Source organism: Tigriopus californicus, chromosome 7 (assembly GCF_007210705.1).
Source record: "Tigriopus californicus strain San Diego chromosome 7, Tcal_SD_v2.1, whole genome shotgun sequence".
In the NCBI taxonomy this organism is placed as follows: Eukaryota; Metazoa; Arthropoda; class Copepoda; order Harpacticoida; family Harpacticidae; genus Tigriopus; species Tigriopus californicus.
Window position 1 is genome coordinate 8,010,599 of NC_081446.1, and position 12,737 is coordinate 8,023,335.

The window sequence follows — 12,737 nt, forward strand, 5'->3', positions numbered from 1 at the left end:
GGTAATAACACCCCCACAGATGGATCTTGTACAATGAGGAAGACACATCAAACCAGAGGAGTCGGGCCATACAGTGCGAGGACCGATTCAAATAAACTACACCATCTTGAACATCATTAAGGTCAGAAACATACATCGCTCCTGGGAAACCCCACAACTACGGAATCTCTTATTCGTTCAAAGTTTATATTTGCGAGTAGGTTGTCCATTTCAACATGTCAGAGGAATTAGTGCCTTTGAAAAGGTAACCAATCGCCAACCTCTACTGGGAATCTTGGACGAGCCATTGGCAGCTTTGGGCAATGCCAGCTTCAAAGGCTACGAGAAAATTTACGCCAATATAACTTCACCTAGACCAAATGGCGGATGCATTAAGCCGTGCCCCTATTTTCTCTGCTGACCCTTCATAGGACATTACACTTGTAGCCGCTCTTTCAGCCAATGATCCTTCATTCAAAATCACCGAGAAGTCAACTGACAATGAAGAGCGGCAATTACGAGATTGCATAATTCTTGGTCGTTTATGCCTGAAAACCTCTCACTTTTCCGCCAGGTCGAAGAAAATATTTTACTGGTTGATAATCGTTTAGTTGCCCCACTTCCAGTATGCCGACATCCCCTTAAACTCCTACACCTTTCTCATTCCGGCGTGATAAAAACGACGACCTTGATCAAACAGTTGTATTTCTGGCTAGGAATGGCCACACTGCGAATTGTGCAACCTGTGTAACTTTTCTGCCATCACAAGAGACCGAGCTGGTCAAAAATACCAAAGCCAATTACCTGATGGAGTTGGTGGGTGCTGATCTCTTTGAATTGAAGGGTACGACATTCATTGTCATTGACTGCTTTAGCGATAACCCATTTATAGAGGTTGGATACCCTCAATACATCTGATGTGATTGTATGTTTATGCTCGAGCCTCATTTTAGTCGCTACCTATATAAACCCGCTCCCAGTGAGAACATGACATGGCGCAGTCTGTTTGGCCGCCTGCCGCCCTCTGCCCACCTTGTCTTGCTCTCCCCATTGGAGGATTGAGAAACTCTTTGTGTGAGAGATGTGTAGAGGAGAGCGCAATGCAGTTGGCAATAGCCCGGCTGATCCGTGAGCTCTGTTGGAGACCAGATGCCGAGAGCCCAATGGGAGTGGATTTCCCACCGGGTGCGGAAAAATCGCCGAGCAATCCTTTTTGTCTTGTGTGGAGGCCAGATGCCCCTTGTGGAGGCCAGATGCCCGGTGCCCTGGTGTTTGGATTACCCACTGGTGTGCCAACCAGTTAGGAATGCCGGCTAGGGCGAAGATTTCCCACCGGTATGCAGATGACTCTGTGATGCCCGGATGGCCCCGTGATCCCTGATGACCCGTGACCCCGGATGCTTATATATATATATCCCTTCGGAAAGGAAGATGATGTGATTGTATGTTCATGCTCGCACCTCATTTTAGTCACTACATATATAAAAACCCGTTCTAGTCAAAAAAAACATTTGGTCTTCTCGCATAGCTCCCATTGAGAACATGACAGCACCCGGTAATATAATGGACCACAGTTCCGTCAAATCTTTACTGACCTATGCCAGCTGTTGAAATTAGCCACACACCCTTTGCCCCACACAACTCGCAGAGCAATGGGCTGGCAATAGCCACTGCTAAAAGCGTTAAAACACTGCTACAAAAAATGGAAGGAATTGATTTAATAATGGAGTTCCGAGCTTCACTCCTCGAGAAGAGCAATAGCTTTGGCTTCTTTGGCCACCATCCCCAAACACATCTACCCCCTGCTCGACCTTTGACCTTTGGAGGGCCAGAACAATTGGAGGATTTCGCCGTAAGGCAGTTCAAAAGCAACTGCAAGCGCGTCGGGACGGTCTTTAAGACCTTTTATTGTGTGGGAGAAAGTCCATGCTCAAAATCCAGTCGACAAGGCATGGTTGGCATCTGGAGGCATGATAAAATCAAAGCATCCCTCTGGACGCTCATATGAAATCAACATTGCTGGAGACACATTTCGCCGCAATCTACGTCACTTGCGTCCTGTTGGCAACGCTACCATGAACGAACTCAAGCTTGAAGGAATGGCCAAGAATGAAAAGTCCGCCGTAAAATGGGACGCACTTTGTTTGTGCAACATTCTTCTCCTTTAAAAGTCAGACACATCTTAATATGCTTCCATGGGTTTTCAGAAAACAGTGTACTCCTATCTCTAACATGTAATAAAACATAATATTAAAAGCAAAACTATTGTGTAATAGTTTCACTGTGATATTATCAATATGTTCTTGCAGAACTCAGGTATATTTTTATCATGAAATATTAAAGATATATTTACAAGATGCTGGTCCAGCTGATTGGTCTGAGAGGCAGCTTGAACAATTCAAGAAGGTTTGTTTGTTTATCAAAAACTCAAATGGCAGCTCTCTCATTTGGCCTACCATCTAATGATAGGTGTGCCAATTGAAGGATTTTCTCGCTTTGTCATCACAGCCAACATTGATTATTACCTCACCCTCAAGAATGACCGCAGGTTTGCCCATCTAAGCTGTTAGTACAGCAAGCCAAGCTGTAATTTGAATGCTGCAAAGAAGCTAGCCTGGGATCATACCAGATTCGCAAATGGGAGCCAAAAAGTAGGTACCACAGCTAGCCTCTTGTTCCAGGTATAGTGGGTTCAAATTATTGTGGTGATAATTACTATGATGGAAGTTTCCTTTTCATTGACTATCGCTTGATTTGGAAGGCAAAAATACCCATTACAGCCCTGCAGAAGGAGTCGGGGCCTATATTTTGACAAGTTTATTTACAAGTTTTTGTGCAAATTCAGATGACTTTTTAATGGAAATTTGCAGTCAATAAAGACCATATCTATATGCAAATTTTGGCCGTCCCAAACTACAATTACTCTGAGTTAAAATGTAATTAATTACAATTCCATGAAAATGTACTTTCAATTGGTTAATTCTAATTAGCTTCTCACTACAGGTTGCAATTATAATTACAACAGAGGTCTGATTAGTACAAATCATTCATTACTACATGCCTTTGCATTTAGAGTTTGATGTGGTGCTACTTTTCTGTCCTTTACTGATAGTTATGTTAATATTAAGACTACGCGATGACACGAAAGTAATTTCTGGTTAAGAATTTCCCGCCATTGCTCCTCGTGGGTTTTTGGCTGAAGCTTGATAATAACGCTCTTGGCAAAAGCGCAAGCTACGTAAGTCCTAAGCAACTTGTACAAGCCCTTTACAAATCAAGACCCTTGTGAGTACTCTGCTAATCAATTATGAAAGCAATAGATTGTTAAATGAAATTGATGTCTATGAACCTAAAAAATGGTCAAAATTGAGGATCGTGCAAAGGCTGTGGGAATGGTTGAAGCGGTTTAGACCCAAGAGGAGGTGGCCAGATGTCTTGGCGTCTCCGTATGATCCATTCATGACTGGTTAAGGAGATCAAGAGCCGGAGAATCTTTGGAAAACAGACCCGGTCCGGAAGGCCAACCGTCCTCACTCGTGTTGCCAAGATTGTCATCAGCAAAAGTGTTGGGAAAAGGTGGCAATCCAAAAGAAAATTAGCCACCAAGCTTACCAGAAGTGGTTACCCAGTCTCTCGAGAGAGACTGAATATGAAGAGATATGAAGTTTGAACTTGGCCTCAGGTCTTACAGCAGGCCTAGCCATCCTCACTTGACCCTTCGCATGCGGACTGCGCGGTTAAAATTCGCCAAGGACCGCAAAGATTGGACAGTTTTGGACTGGAAAAATGTTCTATGGAGTGACGAATGTTACTTTCATCGAATTTCAAAGTCGAATTCCTCAACATATCGAGTTTGGGGTCGCAGTGCTGAAAACAATTGCCATACCACTTCCGTGAAACATTCGCCAGAGGTTATGGTCTGGGAAATGTTCTCCCATCAGGCTCTGTCCCAACTTCATTTTGTTCCCAAAAAGCAGCTTATCAATGCAGAATACTATCGAGGACACATCTTAGCAAAAGAAGGATTGGAAGCCATGCACAGAAAGTCCAGGGGAGGCCCTGTCACCAAGAAGAAAATGTTGTCAGCCATGTCAGGGGCAATCAATATTCATGCAAGACTCAGCTTCACCTCACTGCACGATAGCCAATTATGAACGGCTCGATGCAAATACCCTATTAAAGGAAGGGGGAATGGCCTGGTAACTTCCCGAACCTCAAGTGCCCTAAGATAGCAGCTAAAGAAAACATGGTGTAGCTTTAAGCCAAATTATCTAGAAAACCTAGTAAAGAGCATGCTAGGCAGGATCCAAAAAGTAATCGAGAAACAAGGGGGCTACACGAGCTACTCAAAACTTTGAATAAATCACTCATTGATCATAATATGAAATCGCAACCGGCAATTACTTTCATGTCAGAGTGTAGTTGCATCCACGCCTTTTGGATGTAGAAGAACTTCATATAAGTGTGCATATATGGATATGTACAAATATATGTTGTCATCAGTCATGGTGCGTATTGCCTATTAAGGGATTAGAGGATAAATTTAGAGACACATATTTTGGTGAATAGAACCACAAATAGTTTTGCGCCAACTTCAAGAAATCTCAAGGACCTATTACTTCTCACAAGGTCAATGGCTTTGGTAATTCTGTTTTGAGCCATAACTGTATTCAATCTAGTCTGTATTGATCGTGATTGGACGACGCCATGGCGATTCGCAGAATGTTAAGAGCTATTTGGATTTCAAAACGTCGTGAGGTTGGTGGCAGCTCAACTTGTTTTGAATGCACAGAAATATTCCGCCCTGAGCCCTGCCTTGTCGGCATAGGTAAGCATACCTCATGAATTCTGGTGGGAGGAATCCTCTTGGAAGGAAAGAGCTGTTAGGTTGAGTCAAGGTTCAATTGAAGAAAATAAACCACTCGCAGAAAACGTCGATGCCATGCTCTAGAAGCTTCGCACTTCAATGAAGTTTTCAACTGGCTGACTACCTTCGAGAGACACAGGTAATTCAGGTCCCTGACTAGCGGACACTTCAGATTCACATAAAGTCCAATAGACTTACAACAACAATAAAATGAGAAAATGACCACACCTCTTAGTTTGTTGGTGAAAAATCGTCGAATATCTTGCGCACCTGATGTGATAATCACGACAGGGTTTAGTCCTTAGATGTTGGCATTTTATTGGCAAACATTTATTTCAGACTTTTTTTCTAGCTAATGCCCAGTCTAAGAATGGCCTTTTCTTCTTTTCTTGTGCCCTGTGAAAGAAATATGAAACTTTTCAGACTTGAGAGGAACGACTAACACAACCTTAACGGCACTTGTTATTTTGCCATCAAATGTCTTGCTATGGTTTCGACTTGGTGATTCTTTGTTTTGCTAAATCAGCACAAGATGGCGATAAAGAAGTGGTCTTACAATTTCGTCATTGCACAACATTCCAGGTAATGATTCCGCTGGCGAGAGTGAGATAGGGAGATTGTTTTGGCCGGCAGCTTGTCGGATGGTTTGGAAACTCAGTTAAAAGAATGCACCACAACCAACAATACTCCTTGGTCCTTGGTAAGCGAATATTTTTCTTTTTTTCGCAAATAAAATTTCAAAATCAATCATCATCCAATGGAAAACAAAGCGCTAACTTTTATCCCAAATCATACTAGATTGATCGATAATCAGCCGACGGGGAGCTCAACATGCAATAAAGTTCATTGAAACTGTTCTCAATGTGACATTTATACTGAATTAATATTAATGACTGGATCTCGATTCTCTCGTCAATCCCGTTCAGAGCGTGAGTTGGATTTTGGTGATTATACCATGATGTCCTCGTTCTATGCCAGTTTTGCTCCTACGTTTCTTACTGTTCAAGATGTAGAAAACCCAATTAGTTGTGAATATTGGAAGAAATACCGTGAGTTTAATGTTGCTATGAACAACTTGGCTTTACGATTCTTTTGTTTATTTGCACTCAGGAGCTCATGTTATTCTATGTTCTAATACATATTCAAGTTCCACTACAGACTCATTCTCCTTGCTTTGCTTTCAGATGAGAGTAGCAAAGTTATGCCTGCTGCCATCATGGGTGGGGATGAAAAGGGTGAAGCGCAATCGAGCGATCCAATCGAAAAAGTCACAGATACGGATTGGGATGAATTCTTAAGAAGCAACAATCACTCGAATATCAGGAGTAAACTAAGGAGTGTTTCGCTGGGTAAGTGCATAATGCACATGAAGTTCCTGACAATTGGCCTAAACTACACTGGACCCCAAAAAATCTCAGAGTGGCATTTCTGTACCTAGAACTAAAGCCGAGACCTTTGTCCGCCGAGCTCAAAATCTCCTCATACCGGATCCTCCCTCATCTTGGTTCCTCTCATTGTTTCAGGCGACAGGATATCTCTAAAAAGAAAAGGAAAAAATCCCACCTCGCACACAGTTTTTTATTCCGTCTTAAAGAACACCACGAATGGTGACCAAATCCTTCTAGATGTGTTGGATGAGTGCGTTTCAGCCACAATGGAAGACGAGAATGATCCCAAGTATGCAGTTCAAATCGATTTGAGTCCAATTTTGGCGGGAGGCGAAGATGCCAACCAGATTGATGTAGTGAAAGATATGTTGGAATTCAAAAACACGCCAGCCAAGGAAGTGCTCAAGCATCCGGTGATGGAAACTTTTCTAGATCTGAAATGGAGGAAGATCAAGAACTTGGTCATGATCAACTTCGCCATCTATTTCATCTTCCTATTGTCCTACTCGTTGTTTCTGGGTAATATGTTTTATAGGCAAGACAGAAATCGATCGGTCAAGCTCAGTGACCTAACAGTGCAAAACAATCGCATTGTATTTCCATCCGATTTTCAAGAGGTCGCCACCGACTCCGACGAAGAACCTTTCGTGAAGCGTAGCTTTCTTCAATGTTTGACCTCAAACAATGAGCATTTCGACTGGACTTGCGTTGTCGAAGTGATCATGGCCGTGTCCATATTCCTCCTTTTGGCGCAAGAAATACTTCAGTGCTATGCTTTAGGTGGGCGACAGTACTTTCGGGAATTGGAGAATTCCCTCGAACTCGCTGTTTTGATCTTGGCCAGCATTGGCCTCGGAGTCCAGAGTGATATGGGTGCTTTGAAGTGGGTGTCGGCCTTTGGAATCACCTTAGGTTACCTCCAGCTCATTTTCCTCATGGGCCGCTATCCGTTCTTGGGGGGCAGTATTAGTCTAATGTTTTACAGCATCATAAGACGCCTGGCCCGAAGTCTGAGTAATTTCCTGGTCCTGGTTGTGGGATACTCCTTCGGGTTCTTCATCATGTTCCAAGACAAAGAAGACCATTATTTTCAAAATCCTCTGAAAGCATTTGTGCGCACTCTCACGATGGTATTTGGCGAATTTGAATTCACACAAATGTATGATGCCCACTCCGAAGATAAGTATTCGTTGATGTTCACCATGGTACTTTTAGTATCTTTGGCAGTTATGGGCTCATTGGTGTTGATCAACTTAATCGTTGCTTTGATTGTCTCGGACATCCACGAACTTCAAGAGCAAGCTCGATTACAAGAGTTGGTGAACAAGGCCCAACATGTGGTACACATTGATAGTCTTTTGGATTATGTGTTCCGGTGTTGTTCCCAAATTCGAGGACGTCTGCGCATTTCAAACCAGGTGCGGATTTGTGCCCACAACTTGTGTAATTGTGACGCAAGAAAGATCCGATCTCAAATTGCTAAAGATTTGAAACTAATCGTTCACAAAAGAAGCATTTTGAAAGAAATCGAAGACTTGACCACTGGCTCGACAGAGGAAAGGTACGTTGAAGACATGACCAACGCCATGATGAGATTGGGGCGACAAAACAAACAGCGTTTGGCACAATCCAGTACGAATGTATTCACTGCTTTGGCTGAAATCTTGATCGATGGGAGCATGGAAAGATGCAAATGAACACTTCAAAAACCAAGCCTCCGCCGTCATTTCATTACCAGAGCATGTCAGTGTGTGTGCGGTAATCTTGGAGAACACTCCTGAAACCGGCCTGGCCTGCCTTAGAGTTATGAACAAGTTGATCGACGCCATTCAAAGGATCCACTGACCCTCGGCGAAGGCGTTTACAATGCGAAATTTACAGTATGTGAACACTGTACATCATGTGAATTACATAATTCTATGTTGCCTAAACCACAACATTCACACTCACACATAAACACTTTAAATTTGACAAAAATCTTGGCCATTAAGTGCTTTACACAATCGATCGAGATAAAGACACACGGGTAAATTGAATATGGCTTTTCGACTTTTTTTTAGATATAGAATTAGCTAGGCAAGGATGATAATGATAATGATGCCGCCGCCACCGCCACCGTCTCCGTCAGTGGGTGGGGCCGTGGTCAAATTTTGAAACATGGCTAATGATTTATGAAATGCTTACCGTGGTTGCACCTTTATTTGATGTTGTGTTAATTGAAATTTGTTAGGGTATTGATGGGCACTGATAGGCAACTCAAGGTGCATTTTAATTTTTCTATGAACTACAAAGTAAGTTAATTGTATCCAATTGCCTTAGATTCTCATGCAATGATACTATTAATTTTAGAGACCATTCATCTACTTTGTCCTCGACCATCATTTCATACAGGATGCTTGAAAATATGATTTTTCACTTAGGAGTGCTTTATTACTCCTCCGACTTAAATATTGTTTTTAGTGATTTTAAGTTGATGACACAGTTCCTTCTGTGATACTAGTAAGTTGGCCACGCCCACGAATAGTGGCCCCCTGTGAATCTGTGATTACAACCGTTCAGTGAACCTCCCTCCCAATCCTTCCTCTTCCCTTATTTCCTGACCCACGTCTTTTTCAAGACGTGAGCTTCTAGCTCTCAAACCCTCTTCCCCTTCCCAATCATACCTTCCCTATCCCCCCATCAAGGGACAAAATGATCTCTCTTTTCGAGATCGAATTGAACAACTCGATATCGCGAGGAATCAACATCGGCGGCAACAGCGGATGAACAAGCGGAGAGGAGGGAATCAACCGGTGTCGGCCTGCTTCCTCAACTGCCATGGACGCGCGAATTCATTGCGAGTGGCTGGAGGTGGACGGTGTCTCGACAAGATCCGAGGACACCCTCCACCTTCTAATCCAAAACGTGGGTCACCGAGAAGGAACACGAGAGTTGCTTTCCTGGCAAACAGGGCTTCGTGGTCCAAGTCAGGAAACTCACTGGGCGTGGCCGGCCCAGCACTATATTACCAAATGCTTTGAGCCCACCCTTCTCTCGTCCTCTCCTCATCACATTGCCGTGGACGCCCAAGGCTTCACCATTATGGGCGTTTGCAATCAGCCAACCACGGACTATGATGATCTCATCTTAGATCTCACATCCAATATTCAGAAGGTGAAGAATTTGGAGCAATCATCAGTAGTAGTGACTTCAACATCCGTCCTGACTCGAGTGAATTCTCCGAGCTCTCCCAGACCCTGAGCCAATGGAGAATCACTTTGAGCTCCGACCCGGGAGTCCCAACACACACCTACTCCCTCTGTACGAGTACTTGACCTCTGTACTTGACGATGCTTTCATATTAGAAAATATTCCATCTCAGGTCAGTTCCGTCCATCCACTGGCCGTTTCTGATCACCTCCCGATTTCAGTCACCTTCAAGATGCTCAGAAATTTCCATCATCTGGGCGTGACTCGAAATGGGAGATGTGTGGTCAATGTACAGAAGTGCGCGGCTCAACTCGAGGCCCTGCTGCTATTCATCAACAACGAGATCGTGACCAATCCAGCTGCAGTGGCCTCAGGCATTTCCCAAGAATTCCAAGAGTCTTTCTCAGTGCAGAGGAGTGGAGGACTCAAGACCCTGTGGCTCAAACCATACAATTAAGAGCTGAGGGGTTCAAAAACTGCGATATGCCAAAACGAGCCAAACTCCAGAGACTTGGGAACAATATGCGATATCAAAAGTCTCTGCGGAGCGCGAGTCAGTCCACCATTGGTTGGAAGTGGAGAACCTGCTCTCTTCATCGGCCTGCTTTGCATATTTTTTCCAAAGCATCCGACAGGGTGAACCAAACGGGGTTATTCCTCAAACTCCAAGTGTGGGGAGTTCCGCTTTCAATCTGTGTTCTGCTGTCTAACGTCTTTGCGAGACTCAGATGCTCCATTCGTTCTGGTGAGGACCTATGCCCCTGCTACTTCACTTCCATTGGCCCTCCAAAGGGGGATCCACTATCGCCAATTCTATTCAATTTTTATGTATCCGACCTGCCCGAAGTCCTCACACACCACGGCCCCGTCATCAACCATTTTCGGGTTCAATATCTCCAGAATGCAGATGTTCTGGTTCTCTTTGCTGATTCAGCCGTGGAATTACAAAATGCCATCAATGCTCTCCACGATTAATGCCAAGAGAACGGTCTGATCTAATGTAACTTTATTCATAAAAATCGGCCATTTATAGGCGTTCAATGTGCACCAACCAAGAGCAGAGAGCACATTAGACAGTTATCAGATGACGGAGCAATATATCTAGAACTCTACTCTACCTTTTCATCAAGTGCAGATTATCCATTTCCAACACACAACCTCACTTGATGATGCTTGCCTCAAGGGCCGTGTCCAGCTGTCTTCTCGCCATCGATTCGTTGAAGCCTTGATCTCCGAATCAAACAGGTTCCGTTCCATTTCACGGGAACACCAGAATTCACATGTCCTGTGACAGACGGTCTCCAACGATTCCGAGGATTCCATGGTGAACCATACCCTGATTCACCTCTTTGATGTTCGTTATGGGGCATTGTGTCTGGAGTAGACATTGCCCCGGATTCAACCCAAGTGGAGGCAAGCTAAAAGTTTCAGGCCAGGAGGGACAGGGCATTGGCAATTATCCTCCTGAGTGTGGAACCTGGTAGGTGACCCGACGGATCCAAAGGAGGTGTGGAACCTCTTGCGGGACCAATTCTAGAAGAGAACATGGGCGAACAAGCTGAAACTTAGACGCCGGTTGTTTCTGTGTCGTTTGGAAAAGCATCATGGCCTTGTGCAAGAGCACATCAGGAAGATGGTGGAAATTGTTCATGAATTGGCCGTCATTGGAAGTTCGGTTGATGACGAAAAACGAGTAGTTTGTCTGCTGGCAAGTCTTCCTTGGAGGTTCAACACTCTAACCATTGGACTGGAAAGTCATCCAGAGGTCCCGGCTTGGGAAGCGGTAACCGAGCGATTGTTGAGTGAGGAGAAGAAGCAATCTGAGAGCTCTGACCGAACAAATGAGGCTGCAAATGGCCTTGCAGCTCGTCAAGAAGGATGGAGGTGTTTCCGATGTGGTGGTTTTGGTCATATTCGGAAGAATTGTCCTTCTCAAAAACGTTCAGTTGAAGACTCGCAGAGCCAGGTGGATGGGGCTCATGTTGGGGATCGTTTTGAAGGGGAAGAATTTGGACTTGCACATCATGTGTCTGCGTGTACCGTGGTTTCCGGTGAAAGTTCTAGTGTCTTCGCCTCAATTCGCCTCATTGTGGGCTCTGTGTGGACTCTTGTGGACTCTCTGATTGTGGACTCTGGTGCAACTTGTCATATGTGCAAGAATAGGAAGTCTTTTGAGAGCCTTAACGTCTTGATCGATCTCTAGAGATCACTCTGGGTGATGGACGGAGAGTGACTGCGTCTTGGTATGGACGTGTCAGGATTATGACCATGGTTGGAAGGACAACAGGGTGTGTAACCTCAATGATGTACGTCTGGTTCCGGATTTAACGTTCAACTTGTCAGCGTGTCTAAGGCTTCTGAGCGTGGAGTATTTCCAGTTTTTCAGGGAATCGATGTACTCTGAAAAACTGGAAATCACTCCACGCTCAGAAGCCTTTGACACGCTGACCAAGTTGAACGTTAAATCCGGAACCAGAAGTACATCGTTGAGGTTACATAGCCTGTTGTAATTCAAGTTGAGGCGAAGATGAGTGTATATCTACTGTAACTTTATTCATAAAAATCGGCCATTTATAGGCGTTCAATGTGCACCAACCAAGAGCAGAGAGCACATTAGACTGTTATCAGATGACGGAACAATATATCTGGAACTCTACTCTACCTTTTCATCAAGTGCAGATTCCATTTCCAACAGGTCATGGTTTTCCATAAAGGTCGTTTGCCTCCCACCTCCTTTCATATCAACAATAGTCCGATTGAAATCGTCAAGTTCTTCAACTCGGTTTCACCTTCTCCACCCAACTCTCTTTCACCGATCACTCCACAAAAACCAAGGCTAGGGCCAGGATCGAATACATTTGCAATCGACCTCCTTTCAAGAATCTTCCCCTTCCAATAGTCATCTAACTCTTCCGAATCTATATTACCCCAATTTTTCTTCACGGCCTTCACTTTTGGCTTCCCAACTCTACCCAATCCGCCCTGAAATCCCGCAATGTAACCTCACCAAATTCCTCAAGCGATACCTTTCCGTGCCCCAATATGTCATTAATGCATGGATGCATTTTCTATGCGAAACTGAGCCCCTCACCATCGGGCTGGCAAGGTTAGTGTCCAACAGTGTTGTGAACCTGACCTTTTCGGAGGTTATGTCTGGGCACAAGATGTCCTTCTCGGTCAAGGACTTGCTTACACCTTATTGTCCTTGTCCCGATATCCCATTGGAGTATTGGGGGTCACGCACCTTTGTCAGGCTCCGGCCAAATGCCATCAACGACGGGAGCTGACAAAAGATCTGCTCAATCTCACCCACC

At 44.3% G+C, this 12,737-nt stretch overlaps 1 protein-coding gene across 4 annotated transcripts; it reads left to right on the forward strand.

Annotated features, from left to right (window-relative positions):
* Positions 1 to 4,826: 4,826 nt before the first annotated feature.
* LOC131883819 (transient receptor potential channel pyrexia-like) lies at positions 4,827 to 8,191 on the forward strand. 4 transcript variants are annotated; one of them, XM_059231397.1, is made up of 5 exons: positions 4,828 to 4,985; positions 5,429 to 5,546; positions 5,645 to 5,775; positions 6,031 to 6,195; positions 6,370 to 8,191. In XM_059231397.1, the coding sequence occupies exons 3-5, from the start codon at positions 5,736 to 5,738 to the stop codon at positions 7,929 to 7,931; spliced, it is 1,767 nt and encodes a 588-aa protein (XP_059087380.1). In that variant the 5' UTR covers positions 4,828 to 4,985; positions 5,429 to 5,546; positions 5,645 to 5,735; the 3' UTR covers positions 7,932 to 8,191. The 4 variants fall into 4 exon arrangements, with proteins under 4 accessions (XP_059087383.1, XP_059087380.1, XP_059087381.1 ...); XM_059231398.1 differs by lacking the exon at positions 5,645 to 5,775; XM_059231400.1 differs by lacking the exons at positions 5,429 to 5,546; positions 5,645 to 5,775 and having other exon boundaries at positions 4,827 to 4,985.
* Positions 8,192 to 12,737: the final 4,546 nt, after the last annotated feature.